We start from the raw sequence: 21,345 nt of genomic DNA, 5'->3' as shown, positions 1-21,345 counted from the left end.
GAGACTTTCTTTGAAAATTATCCTATCAATCCTCCAAGCACTCCAGCAGGTTTGGTAGTGGCCATCTCTAAATCTAGCAGTCACTTCTGCAGTTTTCTGGGCACCACAGCACTATTTAATCTTGTGCAGTGAATGCTGGGGAAAAAAAAAATCTATTTGTAAACTGGCAGGCAAAGATACCCTACAGCACAGCCACACCTTTTTGTCTTTTGATGATTTTTGTATTCATGAAGCTGAAGGAGAAGGGTCAGACCTCACCAGGAGGGGCAGGGAGAGGCAGCTCTGGTTTCTGCTCTCTGGGACAGGGACAGGAGCCAGGGAAAGGCTCCTGGGCCAGGGAAAGGTTCTGCCCCAGAGGGTGCTGGCACTGCCCAGGCTGCCCAGGGAGTGGGCACAGCCCCGAGGCTGCCAGAGCTGCAGGAGCTCCCAGGGATGCCCAGGGTGGCATTGTGGGGTGGCTGGGCAGGGCCAGGAGTGGGACTGGGTGATTCTTGTGGGTCTCTCTTAGCTCAGGATATCCCCTGATCCCATGAATCGTCTTTTCCCTTCCAAGCAAAACCATTCTGTGATTCTATTGGGAAGTTGAGGAGTTTTGTAGGAGAACAGAGAGCTCACATTTCTGTGGGAGAAGGTGTGTTTGTGTGCCCCCAGCATGACAGCCCCATCCCTGCCAGGCACTGAGCAGCACGAGCTCTTATCTCCATGGTGACAGCTGAGATGGATGCACCGTGAAGCATTTGCAACACCACTTGTGCATTAAGTATAATAACAAAAGCATAATAAATAGCCTCACCACTCAGCCTAACAAGCATCCTTATCATCCTGACCCTGATTCTCCACATTTCCCTTCCCTGTGGCTCCTCCACCCCCGCTAATGCAGTTAGTCACACCTTGACTGAGGGTTTTATTGCCCTCGAAGCAGCCTCTAAATGTAGCTGCTAAATCACCTCAAGGCTGGCTTGTAGGACACCAATCTGACACTGCTGCAACTAATTTGTGGGTTTGAGAAGAAAAGCTGACGTGATGCATAGAAAAAAATGAGAGGGATCACACAATAAAACCCCTAGGCTGGAAGACAGGGTGGCTGAGGAGTACGTGACTGCCACAGATTTACTTTTCTCTCTTAGGGAAATGCTTTGATCTCTCAGCTCTCCCTTCAAGCCCTCAGCTCGGCAGAGATCCCCGAGTGGCTGCTCTGGGGATGTAAAGGGGCTCTCCCTGGGGAGCAGAGACCTCTCCCTGTGCTCATCCCACACTTGGAGCACTGAGATTCCAACCTCAGCAAGGCACTCCAGGGACAAGGGACACACAAACCAAAGCACAAAAATCCTCACAGACCTCGACCACTGCAATTCTCCCAAACACATTTTACACCCAGAGGAAAGAACCCAGAATTTTTTACTACACTTAATTAAGAGCAGTGCCTTACACTTTCTACAACACAGCTATCTAGTAATTGTCTAAAGTGCCTCCTTCCCATGACACAACGCAGGTACAGAGGATGTTTTGAGTTTCTTCCTTTCTTTTTTGGAGCACACAGGTTTTTTCCAGCAGCAGGAGTGACTAGCACGTGCACAGCAGCCAGCTCCCTCCTGGGGATGTGTTTTAGTTGCCAGCCCAGCACCAGCAGCTGCCTTTGTTGCTCGTGAGGCAATTTATTTCATTTCATTAAAGCTTTGCCATCCTTGGGAGTGAGTTTGGATTTGAGCCACGGGAGCTGACACTGGGGTGGGATACAGGACTCAAGTTTGTAAATCTCACAAGAACAGCCTTGTAAACAAAACTTGTACTACAAAGACATCTTCACACTGGAGATAAAGCCAGAAATGTGGACTTTGCTGGCTGCAGAAAGCAGAGGCTGCCTTCCCACTGGCAGGAATTTGGTTTAATATAGCCTTGGCATACAGGGTCGTGGGGATGGATAGCTAAAATTGCAGTTAAGGAGCCAGTCTTAAAGCTGGACAGATTAGCAGGAGCTGAGGACAAACGACCTGTGTGAAAATAGGGAACTGTAGCTATTCTGTTTCATGGGAAGAAAGATTAAATTGGAGCAGCCTTAGGGAAGTCAGAGCTATAAATGTTTGTGTATCCCATCTGAGGGACCCTGTGCACTCCTGCAGAAGAAAAGGTGCAAATAATATTCCAAATACACAAAGCAAGACTCAAGAAAAGCAATACTCATTGCAATTTCTGTGCAGAAATTCTGTGCTCACATAGAGACCAGGACATGGCAACCACACAGTTTTGGGAAATGCAGCTTTGGAAACCCCTCAGTTGTAAATCCCAGCCAGCAGAAGTGCCCTGAACCTGAAGGAATAATATTTTAACCCTGGCACAAGCATCAACAATGGTAATAAAGTGGAAATGTTATATTTTGGCTCCTGTTGGGTGCTCTGCTGCAGGGAATCGTTCATTGATTACAAGGAAGGGGGGAAGAGGATGGGTAAGGAAGGGCTGGTTCTGAACCACGAAGAGATCATACTCTGAATAAATGACTGCAGGTGTCACATTTCTGAAGCATCTTTGTTGGGTCAGTGTCATTTTGGTAATGAGCTAAAAGTTCCTGGTAGCCTCAATGGCAAAAAGAACCTGAAGTTGTTACCTTTAGCCAGTCAGTGCATTTTGCCCCCAAGGATTGCTGTGTTCATCTGTGCCCTGGGGCTTTCCCTTTACTTCTGCAGCAATTTTCCCTGCACTGCCACAGCAAATATCCCAGCTGGCCCTCCTCCCTCTGCTCCTCCCTGCCTCTTCTGCTTTCTCATACTTTACATTCATAGACCTGGTGATTTCTCTGCCCATAACCTTTCCCACCTGCATGTGCCCTGAGCTGTCCCTCAGTGCCCTGAAACACTTTTTACTCTCTTCAGCTGTAGTCCAGGGCTTAGATCCACCCTAAATATTCATATAAAAGTGGATTTCCCCACTAAGGTGAAGCTGGGAAGGACTGAAATCATGAAGACACGATTTTGATTGAAGTTTCCTGTATGAAACCTTCCCCAGCTGTCAAACAGAAGGTTGGGAAAACCACCGAGAAGCACAAAAATCTAATTTTTTTAACAAACCCGAGGTGTCCTTAAATGCTCAGAGCACAGGAGAGTGGAAAAAAAAAATAGTTTTGAAAGCTCACAGAGAGGAGGCGGAGAGCAGGAACTCTGCATGCATCTCATGAATGTTCTACTTTCCCCCTTTGAATACAGACATCAGCCTTGGCCACTGTTAAAGCCTCACCATGAAGGGCCATTCTTTGCTGTTACTTCAGCCTAAAACAAAAGACACTTCAGGAGATACAATCCTTGCTGCCCAGTTCCTTTTCCTGAGCTCCTACAATGGGCCCTAGTTATTTCTTTTTTTTTTTTTTTTTTTCTCCTTCACACATCTTTCTCTTATTTTTTTTTGTTTCTGTCCTTTTGCTCCTTCTTTCTGCCTCATTGAATCCATTAAGGCCTTTAGACGGCTTGCTATTGAGAAATAAATTTTCTTTGGGCCTAGTGACTGAGTTTTAACTGCTGGCAAGGAAGGTTTAACTCCTGAGGGGAGGGAAAATGATGGGTAAAATATAGAAAAAACCATCTCTGAGTTTGGGCTCTTCAAGCACACTGGATACCCAGCAGTGTCTTGCTCCTCAAGGAAAAGAAATAACCTAATCCCAGGAATTTTCCCACTTCTCTCATGCATTAATCTTGACACACCGAGCTCTCTTTCTGCTTGTATTTCCCAGCAGATGAATATATTCTCTTATTTTAGGGTCACATGCCAGGGATTTCTGCACAACTGGAAATGACAAGGCCTCAAGAGAGACTCTGCTATGAGAGAGGTCCTCAATTAACACAGAATTACCCCCAGTCAGAAATATTAGCACTGCTCAGGCCTATTTTTTTTTATTTTATATTTTTATTGTTTTCCATCACAGAATTGTTGGTCCAGTTCCATAAGTGCAAATCTAGTGCCTGTGCATGCAGAATGAGAAATCCAAATCTCACTTGACTTTCTTCCTCAGCTTATATCCCAGAAGTAGCAAAAGACATATTAGCTCCCCTTCTTGGGGTTTTTTTTCTGCTTTGTGACTCAGGGCTGGAGACAGCTACAGAAATTCTGTGACTTTTTCTGGCTGCTGTTACAGACTTGCTGCAAATCTTTGGGTAGAATAGATAGGCTCCAAGCCTTACAGAGAGGTAAGCAATTCAATCCAACCAGCTTTAAAGCTTAAAAAAAAAAAATGTTGTTCTTTGGAGAAACCATTGAAGCTTAGTGCTTTGTATTTGAAATTCTTTGTTTTAGGCAGACAAAAAGATCACATTTGAAAAGAACAGGTATAGGGCTGAGTTATTTGGTTCTCCTCATTACATTTTATAATTTCTTATTATCAAGATATTACTAATAACAATAAGGTTGAGCATAATTGGGGAGTACATAATTCATGGTGTGGTAGATTATTTCAAAGCCACCAAAGCCCAGTTCAAACCAAGAGAGCTGAAATTCACCTCAGAACCAGGACAAAAAACCTTCAAAGTTCTGAGAGTGACAGAAATCATTCACAAAATATAAAGAAATATGAGCTGGAAGTGTGTGGGGGGGGTACAAAAAGAACTTCTTATGTCTGGATAATGAAGTTTTCTGGGGATGTACATCCATGAGCCATCCCCTGCTCCTCTCCAGGTGGAGGAGGGAGCAGATCTATAAAAACAGAGCTAAGGGGGAATATTTGGAGTTCAACAGTGAGAGGTGACACCACACTCACTCAGCCAGCAGGGCCTGGGAGCTCCCACTTGGCATTTTAAATTGCTCACAAAAATTCAGGGCATTTTCCTCAACAGCAAAATGAAAAATAAATTATAACCAAAAGTTAACTACAGTTGCAGCTTTATTTTATATATTTGATTTAGTAGTGCATTGTGTAGAGCTTAATTTGTTGGAATAAACCCCCAACAGGTCAGGTGTCTATTTTATATTGAATTATTCAGAACTGCAGACTGGGACAGGTGGTCCTCAAAAGCATCATAAAATGAAAAAAAAAAAAAAACAAAACAGGGCTCTCAACTTTTAGTTACACCTTGTTAAAATGTGAGTGTGAATTAAGGATACCTTAGTACATTTCCTTGGCCACCTCAGTTATTCCTTACAATGGTCCGGTTTTCAGTGACTGTTTCCTGCCCATCACATTGACAGATTAACAATAATGTCAAAACCCATTTTCAGGACATGTTTCTGTTATTGTTAAGAGGATTCTATGTCAAGATGTCCCAGCAAACAGGCTGTACCTGTTCTCTTTCATCTCTGGTTTTTTGACAGATATAATTAATACAGACTTCCAAAAATTTCCTGGCCCTTAACTGGCCCTTCAGTGCCTTCAGCTCAGGGAATCAAAGTGATCCCCAGCACTAATTAACAAGTGAGGAACAGTGCAGCATTGCAAAGACAGCAGCTGTGCAGTTAGGAAATGAATTTCTGGGAATCACAGAACGATTAAGGCTGGAAAAGAGCAACCCTTGACCCAGCTCTGCCAAAGCCACCACTGTCCCCAAGTGCCACATCCACGTGTCCTTTGAATGCTTCCAGGGGTGGTGATTAAACCACTGCTCTGGGAGCCTCTTCCTGTGCCTGGTCACCTTTTCAGTGGGGAAATTTTTCCCAATATCCAACCTAAACCTGCTGCAACACGAGGCCATCTCCTCTCTCACAAAAACCCCTGCAGTGTTACAGGTTGGGGACGGTGTGGCTGGGCAGTGCCCAGGCAGAAAGGGACCTGGGGGCACTGGCTGACAGCCAGCTGAACATGAGCCAGCAGTGTGCCCTGGTAGCCAAGAAAGCCAATGGCTCCTGGCCTGGATCAGGAATGGTGAGGCCAGCAGGAGCAGGGAGCTCATTCTGCCCCTGTACTGGGCACTGGTGAGGGCACACCTGGAGTGCTGTGCCCAGCTCTGGGCCTCAGTTTGGGAAGGACATTGACACACTCGAGCACCTCCAGAGGAGACAGCGAGGCTGGAGAGGGGCTGGGAACACAAACCCTGTGAGGAGCAGCTGAGGGAGCTGGGGGTGCTCAGCCTGGAGAAAAGGAGGCTCAGAGGTGACTTCATTGCTCTCCACAACTCCCTGAAGGGAGGTGCAGACAGGTGGGGTCGGTCTCTTCCACCGGGCAGCGCTGACAGAACAAGAGGACACAGCCTCGAGCTACGTCAGGGAAAGTACAGGTTGGATATTAGGAAAAAAAAAAATTCACTGAAAGAATGATAAAGTACTGGAATTGTCTTCTCAGAGAGGTGGTGGAGTCACCATCTCTGGATGTGTTTAAAAGACTGGACGTGGCACTTGGTGCTATAGTCTAGTTGAGGTGTACGGGCACAGGTTGGACTGGATGATCTTAGAGGTCTCTTCCAACCTCATTGTTCTGTGATTCTGTGATTCTCTCATCCTGTCCCTTGTTCCCTGGGAGCAGAGCCCGACCCCACCTGGCTGTCAGATCATTTAGAGAGAAATAAGGTCCTCCTTGAGCCTCCTTTTCTCCAGGCCGGACATCCCCAGATCCGTCAGGGAGTTCATCTCAAACCCCTCAGACTGATCAGAGCTTTAAATGCACTCAGCAGCCTCTGCAGGACTCTGGTCTAAGTTTTGTATGTAAAGGTTAAATTAAATGCTCAAAGCAGGAAATATCTGGGGGTCTGAATGGAATCTAGCTAATTTTCCTAAATGGAACTTTTAGAGAACATTACAGGTGAAGGCAATAGGCACAATGGCTGGAAAAAGAGAAAAAAATGACAAGCAAAAGAGTAAAACAAGAAATGATGCCCTCATTCGCACATATTTAACCCTAAATCCTGCTTCTTGTGGTACCTACAGCAGCAGAGTTGTTCCTTTGAGAAAAAAAAATTCTCTGCTCTGCTCTGGTGTTTGTAACTTTTCCAGTGGGGTTGTATAGAAAGTGAAACACTTCAATGAATAATGAAGGTGACCAGGACAATATCAGAGCCCCTCATCCTTTTATGTTTATATTCAACAGCTACACCACCCAGAAATCCTGCCAGGTCATTTCTCAGGGTTTGCAAGGAGCTGCAAACTGAACAGTGGATCTAGAGATGCAGTGGATATCCAGTGATAGATCAGGAGAGAAGGCACAGAGGAGATCCTGTGCAATCATGAATCTCATTTTTTTGACTCACAGCACTATTTAATCAAGCATCTTAGCTCATGCTTCTGTAGAGAGAGGAGCCACATCAGAGCTTTGGCTCATGTAGCACAGCAAAACCTCCCAGCAGAGCTCCCTGGGCTGTGGGTAACAGAGCACTGCAGGGTGGGAAGGGGTAAAAAGTGACTGGCAGAGCCCCAGTATCATCAAAGGCTTGATGAGAGTGTGCAAGACATTTGCAAATTTGATTATGACCTGAAAAGCCAAGCAGATTTATTTGAGAGCAATATCCACAGCCTCTTAGCTCTGGGTCTACAACATCCCTGCTCCCAGCTCCCACCATCACCCTCTGTATTTACCAGCCTCTGCTCCTGGGGCAGCTCTAAAATATATCACATTGAGAAGCAGCTTAAATTCACGCTAGAATATATCACAGCTTAAGTTCAACACCACCTAACATCAGCAGGAAGTGGAAATTCAGGGAACTGAGCACAAAGAGAAGGAAAGGATCAAAATATTCAGAAGTCAGAATCAGACAGAATAATATTCAGTGATTATGGCATGTAGAGTAGTTCCAGGAAATGTTAAAGAATGGATTCTTGTGAGATTTTTCTCTCTTGCAGCTGGTTCTGCACAATGAGAAGGATTTCTCATCGCTTATTAACCAGTAACTAGTGCAGAAGTAAAAAAGAACTATTTGAGTTTAGCTCTGGCAAAAGGATATTTGCATGATGTTAACAAGAACCCGCTCAAAAAGACACAAAATATATGAGAATTGGTCTCAGTGTTCATACAATCAGTGTGATATTCTAATACTCAGTAAAATCCTGGAGGGAGAATATTCTTTGAACACTTCACACCAGAAAATGCTGGTTTGGTGTTGAGTCATAGCATGAAAAAACCTCATCTACAGTTTAATTAATGCGCTGTGGGTGGGGTAAAATGTTCTGATATCAATAAATTAAAAATTATACAAAGACTGTGGGGGGGTTTTAATACTTTTGATTCAACTTCTCCTCATCTACAGCACAAAATTCTGAAGCACCTCAGTGCTGATTACCTCTCATTCCCCCTCAAGAGGTCCAGGCAGGAAAGCTAGATTATTTTTTAACTTGAGTCTATTAATTTAGATTATTAATACAGAAGTCTTTTCAAATCAGTAATTGGAGACACTCAAACCCATGCTCTGTAGTGACACAGATGATACAAAAAACAGGCTTTGATTTGGGCTGGATACCAGAAATGTAACAAGGTAATAAAACAGAAATAATTTTTAAACAAAATTAAATATTGTAATGAACCAACATGTAGGAAATAATTGATGAATGGAGGGAAATTAAGCACTGGAAGAGGTTTTCCCAAGACATGAGCAATCCCTGTCCTTGGAGGACACCAAGACAGCAGCTCCAAGTTCAGTGCTGAACCTTCTTTGACCATGAAGCTTCACCAGAGACATCCCAAGGTCCCTCCCAACCTTTGCAATTTTATAACTCCAAGTCCCTGCCAGGGTTTCAGACCAGGGATATCAGCACAGGACAGGGATGTGCTGATGCACCCAAAAATTAACAAAGAGCAGGAAAGAAGACTTAAAATGCTTTTCTATAGCTGTGAGTCCATCAGACTCCTCCCTTCAAAAGGAATTGGGCAGAAGTTGCAGAGAGACACAACTGAGGTCAGTGGAAGGCTTTCTTTGCAAAAACTCATGAAAATAAAAAGGAAAATATTAGGGTTACTGCCTTCAGCAAGTAATTTAGGAAAAATATATTGGCAGCTACTGGTGTTGCTCTTTCAAAGTATAAAGCACAAGGGCATTTAGTTTAATTAATAAATGGATACTCAAGATCCATAAAAGAACAGGTTCCCTTCTACCTGAAGGTTTCATTAATCAAATAGGAAGATCAAAAAAAAATAGGGAGACTCAGCAGCTCTGTGTACAATATAGAAAAACTCAGAATTGCCATAACCAGAAATCAAAAGTATTTTGGAAAAATCAGGTACTGAACCTACCCCAATGATCAGAGACTGGAATGAGAATTTAAATGTTAATTCTTCAGTCTTCTACAGAATTCTTACCTCATCTTTAGAAGCATTTGATCTCGGCTACTGAAAACTCTTCTCCATGAGATGGAGATCAGATATTATCAAGCAAGTTTCAAAATACACATCAAATTATGGTAATTTGAGAATATTTTTCTCCTCCTGATTTTGAGTTTCTCATTGAAGGATCCTGTATTTTGCAGATTTTGCAACATTTAAAATGTGAAAGCTGGCACACAAATACCTTCAGACCTAAGATTGGATAATTCAAGGCAAGAAAAGCTTGAATAATTAAGGACAAGGACCTCTGAAAGGGCACAAATCTATTTCACCTGAACGCTGCCAGAATCACCTGGATTTATTCTGCTATTTCCCATCTGTTGGAATGGAAAATGGAAATGCTTTGTGAGAAAGTGATGAATTTCAAGAGCAGTAATGGAAAAGTTTGGAACACCCTGTTAACAGGGTAATAAGCACTTCCTCTGGAGTTAAACTTTGCGTTAGTCTTAATATATTTAATATCCTGAAATATCAAATATTCATGATCTGTGCAAGTGCTGGCTGGAAAATGATGGGGTTATTTTATAACAGCTTTTAAGGCTTGGATTTTTTTCCACCATGCATTAGAATGCAGAGTAAAAAAGAGGAAAAGGGTGAACCAACCTCCTGAATATTTCACAAAGCACAAGTGTGTGGAGAGGACACACCTCTGTTTCCCCTGTCCTCTTTCTCTCCACTGTCCTGTCCCACAGACACCTCCCTTTGTAAAAGTTCCAGAGGTGATAAAACTTTAAGAAGTTTTTTGCTCTGAATAAATGTATTTTTAGATCGAAATCATTCAATCCAATTAAAGTATGTCATAATTTTAACAGACTGTTATATTATTATAATAAAAAACCCCAGAAGTCAATTTTAAATGTTTCCTGGAAATGAGCATATAATAAATTCAATTTAGTGGAAAGGCTTATGGATGAGCTTAAATATGAATTTTAGAAATGGCATTAGATTTGAAATGGAAACTTCAGCCCTGAAATCTGCTACATCATGTATATTTCAGGACATCGAATCCATTTATAGCACCCCCAGCACCTGAGTGCTGCCTTTGTTTAGAAGCTGGGAAGTTTGCTGCTCTGGGAAGGCAGTGCCAAGGCCCAGATTTCCAGAGATTAGGCTGGAAAAAGCGGCAAGTGGAAGAATAGTGAATAAACAGCGCATTAAAAAATTAAAACCAGTAAATGTATACCCAGGGACTAAACTGCACTGCAGAAACAGAGCTGCAGAAAGGAATTATCAATATAGGCTAGGACAGATCCTTCCTGAGAGCCATGGGCCCTCTGGAAAGGCGGATTCATGGGTACCACAGGCTCTCCTGAGAAATGTGGGAATTCACCAGTCCCGAGGCATTCCTCAGGATTCTGGAAACAGAACAGCTGCTCGTGGCAAACTGATTTAAATGGTGCAAGTATATCTTGAGTCTGCCTCTTACAGAACCCTGGTCCAAATGTTTTAAGCTTGAGACCTATAAAGAGGAATATTGGGCATGAATTCCCTTCTCTTTGCACTTCTGTTGAAAGACTAGAAGTTATTTCTGCTTGTTGAAAAGTTTAATATCCCGTTTATCGTGCCCAACACAGGCTGTTCTTTCCCAAGCTGACCTCAGCAGAGAGGTAGTTATCAAAATCACACTGAAATAAAATCCATTTATTCCACCTACCTAAAGCTGAGGGTTTAGCTAAGCCATCAGAAAAAGAAAAATAGAAAGGCCAGACAGGTTATCCACCTTCAAAGCACAAGATCTGGTTCTGGGGAAATGGTATAAACTGAAAGAATGGAAGAACAATAAAATCCTGGATGTAAACTCCAGAAATGTAAAATAAATCCTTTCTAAAGTCACTTCAGCCCCCCCTGAGGTCAGGATTGCTCCCAGTGCTCTTCCTGTGAGTGCCTGTGGCCCAGCCTTGCGTGCGTGCACACGCGTGCAGCCACGGAGCCTTGCCCTGCACCCCTGGGGCAGATTAAACCATGCTAGAATACATTTCCATCCTCAGACGTTCCTTCTGATGGAAAAAAAACCCAGTTTTGCTCAGTTTCATTTCTTCCCCGCCAGCTGCAGCCCCTTAGAAAACTCCAAAGTGCTCGTGCACCTCCCTGAGCCCACGTCAAAGACGTGAGGACATTTATCTTGTCATTTCCTTGGATCACTTTGGCTTCTCCAGATTCCTCTCTTTAGGATTTTTCCCCTGCCTCTAAACTATTTATTCTCATCCCAATGCCTCAGGTTTAGCTTTTATATTTGCAGATTCTGTGCCACTTTAGTGTGTGGGTCTGGGCTTCATATCAGGGGATGCTGAGCTCTGTGCACAGAGCAGGGAGACAAAACAATTCCTGCTCCAGCTGGGGACCAAGGACAAATGATCCAAATCTCAGGCCCAGGAGCACAAACAGCGTGGGCTGGAGAGAGAAAAACAAGCAGGATGGGAGTGCCTGGGCTAAAGCTGGAATGGGGCAATGAACTGCAAGGTGCAAATGGAGCAGAGCTGATCCCAGTGAGAGCCCCCGGGAGCGCTCGTGCATTTTGGGACCATTTTGGTTCCTCTTGGCTGCAGCCCTGGCTGGGCTCTGGTGCTGCCCAAGGTGGATCCATGCAGGAGATCCTTTTCATAAATCCCTGCTTTGTTCTTTAGCTCTGTCTGGTCTCTGTTCTAGGGCAGCCCTGACGAGGCACTGTTCCTGCCCCTGAGAGCGTTTCTCAGCAGTGATTTTCCCTGCTGTGGCACACTTGGCAAGCACACCCAGAATCAGTGACTGGGAGCAGCCAAAATGCTGGTAGTATCAAAGATGTGTGCAGCTGACACAGCTGAAAAATTTTATTCTGGCGTTTTCTAAATTTCAAAAATCCATTGCATTTCAAATATTTAATTTAGAAACAGAGGTCACTAAAACAGAAACAAAAGAAAACCCCAAACACAACCCAAACTACATAAGAAACAATTGAAAATTAAATGTTTCAATGCACCAGTTTTGTTCCTGGTTTCCTTTAGTTCCAACATGAGAAATCAGTGCTATTTTTAGATCATCCAGATCCACAGAGGATCCTCCAGATCTGTGGCTCTTTTCCTCTCTCAGTGTAGTTGATTATTCACAGATTCTACTCAGAGCTGTGGCTGATGCCACTCCAGGGGCAGCTTCCCCCTCACCCCACTGCACCTTCTCCCTGCTCCCAGGATTCAGTGGCATTCCCTCCAAAAGTGCTAAATATTTTTATTTTTCCCCATAATATGCCCATTTTGGTCCCTCTCTGAGTGCTTTCATTATTTCTGCTCTTGGTGGTCAATCTGTATTTTTAAATTATCTTTTTGTGTGCATCAAAACTCAGTGACTCTCCTGTGGGACCGAAAGTTTTGACTCCTGACAGTTTGGGACAAAATCCAAATTTTGCAGAATTTGTGCACAAAAATCAACAAAACCCAGTTTCTGTCCAGTAAAGCTCATTGCTAAATTAACAAAAATAAAACAAAACCACCCAGCCTCACCTAAGAGAATTAGAGAAAAAGCAAATCACGAAACGAAAAGGAACAGAAAAACACAAACAACTCTTAATTACAATTAATTACAGTTCCTCACACATGTGAAATTCTCCTGTTCTGGTGGAAATAAATATTTCAGCCTCACCTTTCCAGTGGATTTGGTTCCTTTCCAGATGCAGAAATAGCAAATAGTCCAAGCAGCCAGGAGGCACAGGGCGAGCTCCCAGCGCAGATTCCCAATGTGCTCAATCCCATCAGAAATTGCCAGCACCCTTCGTCTTCCATGGGAAAAAAGAGGGGAAGAACATTGTAGTATTGAACTAAAACAGCATTACTGGGAAATACTGGGATAAAACTGACTTAATTACAAAAAAATAGATGATAATATTGAAGAAAAAGAGCATTACATGTGAAAAACCAGGATAAAACTGAACTAATTACAAAAAAATGTATAATATTGAGCTAAAACAGCACTGCATGTGTGAAATACTGGGATAAAACTGACTTAATTACAAAAAAAAGATGATAATATTGAAGAAAAACAGCATTACATACGAAAAACCAGGATAAAACTGAATTAATTACAAAAAGATTTATAATATTGAGCTAAAACAATGCTACATATGAAATACTGGGATAAAATTGACTTAGTTACAAAAAAAAAAAAAGATGATAATATTGAACAAAACAGCATTACATACGAAAAACCAGGATAAAACTGAATTAATTACGGAAAATAATTATAATATTGAAGAAAACCAGCACTACGTATTAAATACTTGGATAAAACTGAATTAATTACAAAAAGGGATTATAATATTGAAGAAAACCAGCATTGTGAAACAATGGTTAAAAGGGAATTAATTTGATTCAAGGACTCCTCTTTACTCCCTACTGAAAATACCCCCTGCTACAGTAGAAAGGAAGACAAAAGATAAAATCAGAATATTCCCAGTATTTTGTATCTGGTTATAAATGAACAAATGTTTCACTTTTTCAGGTCAGGCACAAAATTTTAATTTTAGAACAACTTTTCCTTAAAGTCAAAGAAAAATAAATTCTTTGAATTAGTTACCAAGACATATGAACCAAATATAAACCACTTTCTAAATAAATGGGTTTTTTTCAGTTTGATTTGTTTTCCCCAAAAAAAAAAAATTAACCTTTATTTTTACCTGTTAACCTTGATTTTCATGAATTTCCTTTTGTAATTGGAGCAATAACATTAAAATATTTCTTTTCAAAACCTCAACATTTTGAAGCAACAAATGCACACACCAAGACATTCACATAAAAGTTTTGAGCACTCAACCTGAAATAAACCATCCTGAGCAGGGATTTCTTTAAAATCTGTATTTCAAGTTAATGAATAATTAAATATATAAATTATAAATTAACAAAGTTAATAAATAAATAAAAAATGCAAATTATTACAACTTCAGATTTGTAATCCTCTCCTTCCACATTGTGAGTGAAAACAAATTAATTGATTTTAACTGCTTTCAATTGATTATATAATTAATGACTACATAGGTGTACACATAATTTAATTGTAATTTAGTAGAAAGGTTAAGTTTTAAATTCAAACCAAGCAAACTACAATTAAATATATAAAATAATTCTTTCTTTTGTATTTGGTTCAATTATTGTCCGAGGTCATAAATTTAGGGATATAAAGTCTGATCCTGTAATTCCAGCCAATAAAATACAACAGTTAAATGATATAGAATATTTCTATGAAAATATAATATTTATATAAAATGTATAATATTTATATAACTATATAAATAAATATACTATTTATATAACATATAAATATTCAAATGAAATAAAATGAAATTTTTAAAAATGAAAAAAAGGAGGAATCTGCTCTGTCTCTGCTGTCACCCTTAGCAGGTGAGGATGAAGGGAAGTTCCTGGAGTGATGCAGTGGGAGGCTGGAGATGCCAAGAGGGCAAATGGAAATCCAGAAGCATGCCCAGATTTCCCAGGTGCCTGTGCAGATGCTGCAGCACCTGGGCACGTTCCACACCTCCAGAGCTGCAGCTGCTGCTCCTGACGGAGGCAGCCACTCATAAAATGTGGGTTTAAAATTTCCCCTTTAGCTGGGGAATGACAGAGTCAACAGGGTAAAGAAAAATCCCAGTTAAAACCCAAAATCACAGAATTTATCTCCATATTTCACAATTATGAAGACTGATCTTCCCAGTCAAAAAACAAGGGGCCAGGAAGTCAACACAAACTTTTTGAGTATTATCTGCTCAAATGTAAAATTGCTGCCACCTCATCCACATCTCCTCCCTGTTCAGGAATTGGTTTTATTCTTCAAATTTTTATTCTTCAAATCTTCAAATCTCCCACCAGCCAATTTGGGAGAGAAGTGATCGAGCACAGAGCACCCTCAGCTAGCCAAGACCTGCAAAGTGCCTGAAGTTCTGTCATCAAAATGCACCCAAATGAAGAGAGGTGGCTTTTAATGAAGGGTTATTTTAATCAAGAAGAGGAAGGACATAATTGATACCTGCAAACAACATCACAGAGACATAATTACACAGAGAGGTGATGAAATACATCGTTAAAATTCAAGTTCTTCTAAGCTGTTTGACAGATGAACATGGAATTTTACCTAGGATGAAGTCCACCCTCCTTACGAATTTTCATCAAAACCCAAATGAAGTCCATGCATTCTTAGATCATTTTGAAGATGAATTAATTGCAAGACAACAGGACAAAAACTGGCATAATATGATAAGAAAAGGAATAAATAATATAGGGCAATAAATAATAAAAGGCCTTTTAAAGCAGTTTATTTTTAAGATGAAATCTGAGACAAAATATTTATGGTTGGGCCACAATAACAGTGGAATGGAAACCTTTTTCATTTAGCTATATTTTCACTGTAAACTAATAATGAAAAAAATTCCTTATGTTTTAATCAAACCAGGTTTTTTTATGGCTATTTGGATTTATTTATGTACATGTGAACCTAAACATGAGTAAAGTTCCTTTTCCAAAATGGGTGTGCAAGTCCCTTCAATTCCTACACTGTTCTTCCCTGTCTGCAAAACAACTTCATAAATAAATGTTCTCTCTCTCTCTCTCATGATTGAAATATTTCACACACCAAAAGATGCCTTTGCTTTAAGAACATAATTTTTAATGAAGGCTTGAGATGAAGATTTTTTAAAGCAACCAATTCCTGAGAGCAGAAAGTCAGAGCTCAGAGTTTTCTGGATGCTCTGGAAGTCCCAAAGAGCAGAGACACATCCTTCACCCACGCAGGACTCTTGGCCTGATAATTTTTGGAAATGTCACAGTGGCAAATTAATGGGCTCGCCACAATTAATTATCCCCGCGGGTCCTATTTAAAACAGACACGTGGTGCCAATCAAGGGGAACTGTCAGCACCATAATGAGGATTTAATTACCCTGAAGTGCTGTCAATCGCTTTGGATTTCCTTTGTTCCAGCAGAACAAAGCTTTGGTGTTTCCCTCAGAAAGGGAGCAGCAACAAGTCCAGAAGTGCTAATTAATCTATAAGATAAAATGTATGCAAAGAATGGATCCAAGGAGGGGAAAGTCCTGCTCAGAGGCCAGCAGGGAAATCCCTCACAGCTCTCCCTGAAGCCAGACCTAAGCTCTGCTGCTGGAACCATCTGAAGCAGCAGCAGTGGATGGAGTTTTGATAGGAGGGAGCAATCAGAATATGAAATTCTTCTCACAAAGCCTCCGTTCAGTCACATCTACCCCTATTCTTTTATTATTCGACTGAAATAATAGGAAAAGGGGAAGAATTTCGGAAATATATGATTGCCCCCTGTGTCTGAGAACTGAGGTTGATATTCAGGGGTCAGATCACAGCTCTGCTCCTCAGCAGTGCAGCTTCTACCTAAAACCTGCCATAAATCACTGAAAACAACAACAAAAAAAAAAAGGTTATGTAGCTTCTTCCAGTCCTTCCTCCTCTTCTCTTACCTGCAAGAGCCCTGCACTGCCTTGTTCTCCTCAACTCTTCATGCACAGAACGCAGAAACAAGCAATAAAATCAGCACTGAATGTGCTCCTCTCTGATTTGAAGGAGCAAACATTTGAAAAGTTCTGTAGTGAATCTATAGCTCAGCTGCTTTGCATCACACTTGGATGAAAAGAAATAAATAATTTTATCCTGTGTATCAAGATTTGTTGAAGCTGAGCATCTTTAAAATCCTCTTAAATCAAATAAGAAATAACAGATATTTCACTGAAATGTCTTGACCCTTTCTCACTAGAATTCACTGCTGCCACTTCTTTATTTGAAGAAATTATTATCAACAACATTCCTTGACAGATAAAAGCCCAAGAACCTGGGAGACCACAGTAGCTGGCAGTACAACTGCAGGTAACCATTTGAATTATTCCAAAACATCAAATCCCTGCTTGGCACAAGCCAGTTTAAGCAGAATTTACTGGCATAAACTTCAGGCTCTGTGAAACTTTGCTGTGAGAAAGATCTGTCCTGCATTGAAGATACAAATCATTAATTACTGTTGGATCTCATTGAAAACAGACATTGATGAGAGTTTGAAAGTATTTATTGTAGGTATTGAGCTTGTTTTGCTGCTGTAGCTGTTTAAGGGGGTCTTGTTTTGTTGTGTAAAAATACTCAGCACTTCAGCCCCTTGAACCCACCCAGAGGCTGGGAGAGAAGCCAAGGGATTGGTGGCACTTGAGCTTCTTGGGCAGAATATTGAGGCAAACACACTCCACTGCAATGGGGGAGTTTGGAATCAAAGGTTATTTCAAACCAAGGCAGGGTTTTAATTCACTAGTAGCAAAGTATTCATTCTCCACAGTATATCTTGCTTGTAAATAGAATATTAAACCCCAGCCAGAGTGGATTTGTGGTGCCTCATACTGTGCTTGAAGGTTTCCATGTCTCTGATCACACACATTTAAATTGGTTAAATGCTAGTGAAGATTCTTACATTTCTTCCTGTAAATAACACAGAATAAGAGTGGCAAAAGTTCCAGGAATCTAATGAATAAAAGATAAATTCAGGTGGAATAATAGAGCACATCTCCAAAGAGGGGCTGCCAGAAATGCTGAGCTCTGGTCACAAGAGTCTGTGCAGTTGGGCTGAACAAAATCATGACAAAATGACTACAGTGTAGAGTAATTCTGCTTAGAGTAACAAATAATCTCACTTGAATCTAAATATAGATGTGGATTAAAAAGGAAATAAAAATGGATAGTCAGGAACTATCTAAATAGTTAGACCTATAGAACTGGAAGAACTATATAAAGAAAATTTTCAGCATGTTTTCAGTACACATAAAATAATAAAATCATGAACCCAGGAAGAAATTAGACCTTGTACAAGGACCTGGTGCTCCCCACCTGCCAGGGACACCCCGTTGCCAAGGGTTACCTCTGTTCCCTCAATTCACATCACTGCACATGCAAAATTTACACAGATAAAATCCCACTGGGAGATGATTTCAACAAGTATTAGACACCTACTGAAAATGGGACTAATTTGTTTGAGAAAGTACTAAAAGACATTTCAATTTGGTGCCTCAGTGCATGTGAGAGGAAGAAGGGCTCCTCTGTTGTTGGAATTGCTGGAGAGGGGAAGGTTATGAGATAACTGAAAAGCAACCATTCCACCCAAATTTGAAAACAAACCTTCTGAAAGCTTGCACACTATTTATTGGCTATGGGAACGCTGGATTTTCCTGGGAAAGAGTGTCTTTAATAAAGTTGGAGGAGCTGGAACAGGCTCTTGAATAGAAAGAGGATTAACAGCTGCCAACACGTTGTTAAAGGAATGTTCTGGGGCACTCCTCGAGTTATTTCATGATTTGGGAAGCTGAAGAACAGCTCCAATCTATTTGAGGAAGGTCCCTTCATGTTCCCACTTTCATTTGGAGCAGTTTCCAAGACACTTGGCTCTGAAATACCCAACAACAAACAGCACCCAAGCAGAGGAGCCTCTTGAGGTGCCTTGCCCCTGGGGAGGTGCCCAGCCAGGAGCTCAGGGGCAAAGCTCCCGCTGACCCTGGGCCAGGCTCTGCCCTCAGAGCATCCTGAGGGCATGAAAAACAACAAAATCATGCAGTGCCCCTGTATGAGCCCTTCTCATTTTACATTTTGGTGCACTTTTATCCCTGCACATGTCAAACCCAGCCCATATTTACCTTGTGGACCTTGTCACTGAGCTCCTTGTTCAAAAATCCTAACACACCTGAGGGCCAGTGCTGCACAGATTCCTCAGCAGTTTAGGGGAAAAGGATTGAGATCTTTTAGACATCCTCTATTTCTGTGTGAAAGTGAATTCAAGTTTCTATCTAAAGCCATTTCCTTAACTCACATCTTTCTTTCTCTCATTGCACTTTATGCAATTAGTATTCATTTGTTTCTGTGAAAATGTATTGCTTTGAATAGTTCATACCCAAATGCATTCAGGTATCCTGTGCAAATACAGTTTCTGACTCAGAGACTTGAGCAGATATTGCTGAACTCTGAAAATTCAGTATTCCAATCCCATGCACCAGAATCCTCTGTGGATGCTTGAAGTGCCAGGAGCTTTCCCATGCCAAAATACCTGTCAGGAAGGTGAAACATTTCCCTGTGGCTGTCTAATCTGAGCTAATTGCTGTCTAATTTGGGAGAGGCAGATCCATGCATCCAGACTGCAGAACTCCAAGGTGGAAAAGAAATAGCTGAGAAGGAAAGAACCAGAACTGGTTTTGAAAGAACCAGAGAACACAAGATATTAAAAATTTGAGATATTCTCCACTGCCTTATCTACTTATATGATAACTTTGGAAAATGTTAAATTTAATAAATCAACTTTAAAAATCTATGCTGAATGCTAAATATAAAAGTGAAATCAAAAGGCTGGCAGCTTGCTTCGTGAAATTCTTGGATTTTTTACTTAACATAAACATGTTTTATACAGATCAAGGTAAAAAAAATATACCCTTCAATAAAAGGAACCTTAAAAGAGTGTTTTTAATTTTTCAGTCAATTCATAACTGAATTTCATGCACTGGTTTGCAAGATTACTCTTCTCTGGTGTGGTTTGTTATCTTTTGACACTGAAAATGTGAAGAATGGTGCAATTTTGTCTTAGAGAGCAGGTATAAAACATTCAATGTCCTGGAAATATCAAAGCTGGGAATAATTTTTCAGCTTTAACACCTAAATCCTCTTCTGTACATTACAGGACTGTAAAAGATAACTTTCAAATTAGAGACTTTTTGAGCTTCACTTCATAAACAGAAAGTAATAGTTAGAAGATCACATACCTCTGATGAGGGACTTGAGCAAAAATGTGTGGGAGACCTCTCCCTTTTCCAGGAGGAGAACACATATTTGAGCAGTGATAACCTTGATGAGCTTTAGCCCCAGAGTAGCACAGAATCATAGAATGGTTTGGGTTGGAAGGGACCTCAAAAATCACCCAGCTCCACCCCTGCCATGGCAGGGACACCTCCCACTGTCCCAGGTGCTCCCAGCCCTGTCCAGCCTGGCCTTGGGCACTGCCAGGGATCCAGGGGCAGCCACAGCTGCTCTGGGCACCCTGTGCCAGGGCCTGCCCACCCTCCCAGCCAGGAATTCCCATCTAACCCTCATCTCTTTCAGTCTGAATCTATTCCCACTTTTCCTGGCACTCCATGCCCTTGTCCAAAGTCTTTCTCCATCTTTCCTGTAGCTCCCTTCAGTCACCCCAAAGCTTCTCCTGCCCAGGTGAGCAATGCCAGCTGTGCCAGCCTTTCCTGCCAGCAGAGCTGCTCCATCCTCTGCTCCTCCTGGTGCCTCCCTTGGTGCCTCCAGCAGCTCCAGGTCCCTCCTGTGCTGGCCCAGGGCTGGACAGTGCTCCTGCACTACACAGAGTACACCCTGAATCAATGTCAGAATCCAGAATTCAGCAGGACACAACTCAGGCTGCAGTAAATTGGTTCTGACCTTACTTCCACCCAAATCCTACAATCTGGATTAGCAGGAGAGCAGGAGCAGAGACACACTGGGCACTGCTTGAGCCTGCTTTGTCTTGCTGCCCTGAGGAGCTCGGTGACGTGATGATGACATGGGCAGGAGTGGCACAGTGACAGCATTAACACCCTCCAGAGAGCAAATATCTGACAGAGATCATGCCTTCAAAAGAAATTATTCCTTTCAGACTTTCTTTCCCCTCCTCTAGAGTCCAATATTTGGGAAACAGAACATGGGCTGGTTGTGCCAGGTGTTTTCTCAGGGCAGTGGTGTGGTAATCACTGAAACACCTCCAGAACAAGCAAGGCTACAACTGCAAAGTTAAACAAATCCCAGTGGATTTTCCTGCACGTTTAGTCACTAAAAGTGTTTAAAATCCAGAGGGTCCAGATGCCAAATTGTCCCTGCAAGTCAACATGAGGTGACATTTTGGCTTTTCTGGAATATCCAGAGTAAGATCCACAGGATTTGTGCGGTGTCCAAACCTCTCTTTTGAGGGCTTACTGGAAACTCTAAAACAGGAAATATACCCACAGGTTTCTAAAAGAGCTAAAAATGGTCCCTGGCAGATATTACTGGATACCCACGTGTACTTCCCAACCATCAGTGCTCAGGGATTAGAAAGAAGGAGTTCAGCTTTTAGAAGATAATCCATGGGTTACAGATTGAGAGAAATTGATTGG

At 41.7% G+C, this 21,345-nt stretch overlaps 1 protein-coding gene across 1 annotated transcript in view; it reads right to left on the bottom strand.

The window, feature by feature from the left end:
• SLC6A11 (solute carrier family 6 member 11) overlaps window positions 1-21,345 on the bottom strand; it is a 91,813-nt gene that overhangs the window by 56,167 nt on the left and 14,301 nt on the right. Inside the window, exon 6 of the mRNA XM_053953994.1 lies at window positions 12,830-12,962. Within this exon, the coding sequence (XP_053809969.1) occupies window positions 12,830-12,962 (133 nt within the window). The remainder of the gene's footprint in view (window positions 1-12,829; window positions 12,963-21,345) is intronic.

This window comes from Vidua chalybeata, chromosome 12 (assembly GCF_026979565.1).
Source record: "Vidua chalybeata isolate OUT-0048 chromosome 12, bVidCha1 merged haplotype, whole genome shotgun sequence".
NCBI classification, from domain to species: domain Eukaryota; kingdom Metazoa; phylum Chordata; class Aves; order Passeriformes; family Viduidae; genus Vidua; species Vidua chalybeata.
The sequence above is the reverse complement of the archived record's forward strand: the minus strand, read 5'-3'. Positions and strand labels throughout refer to the sequence as shown.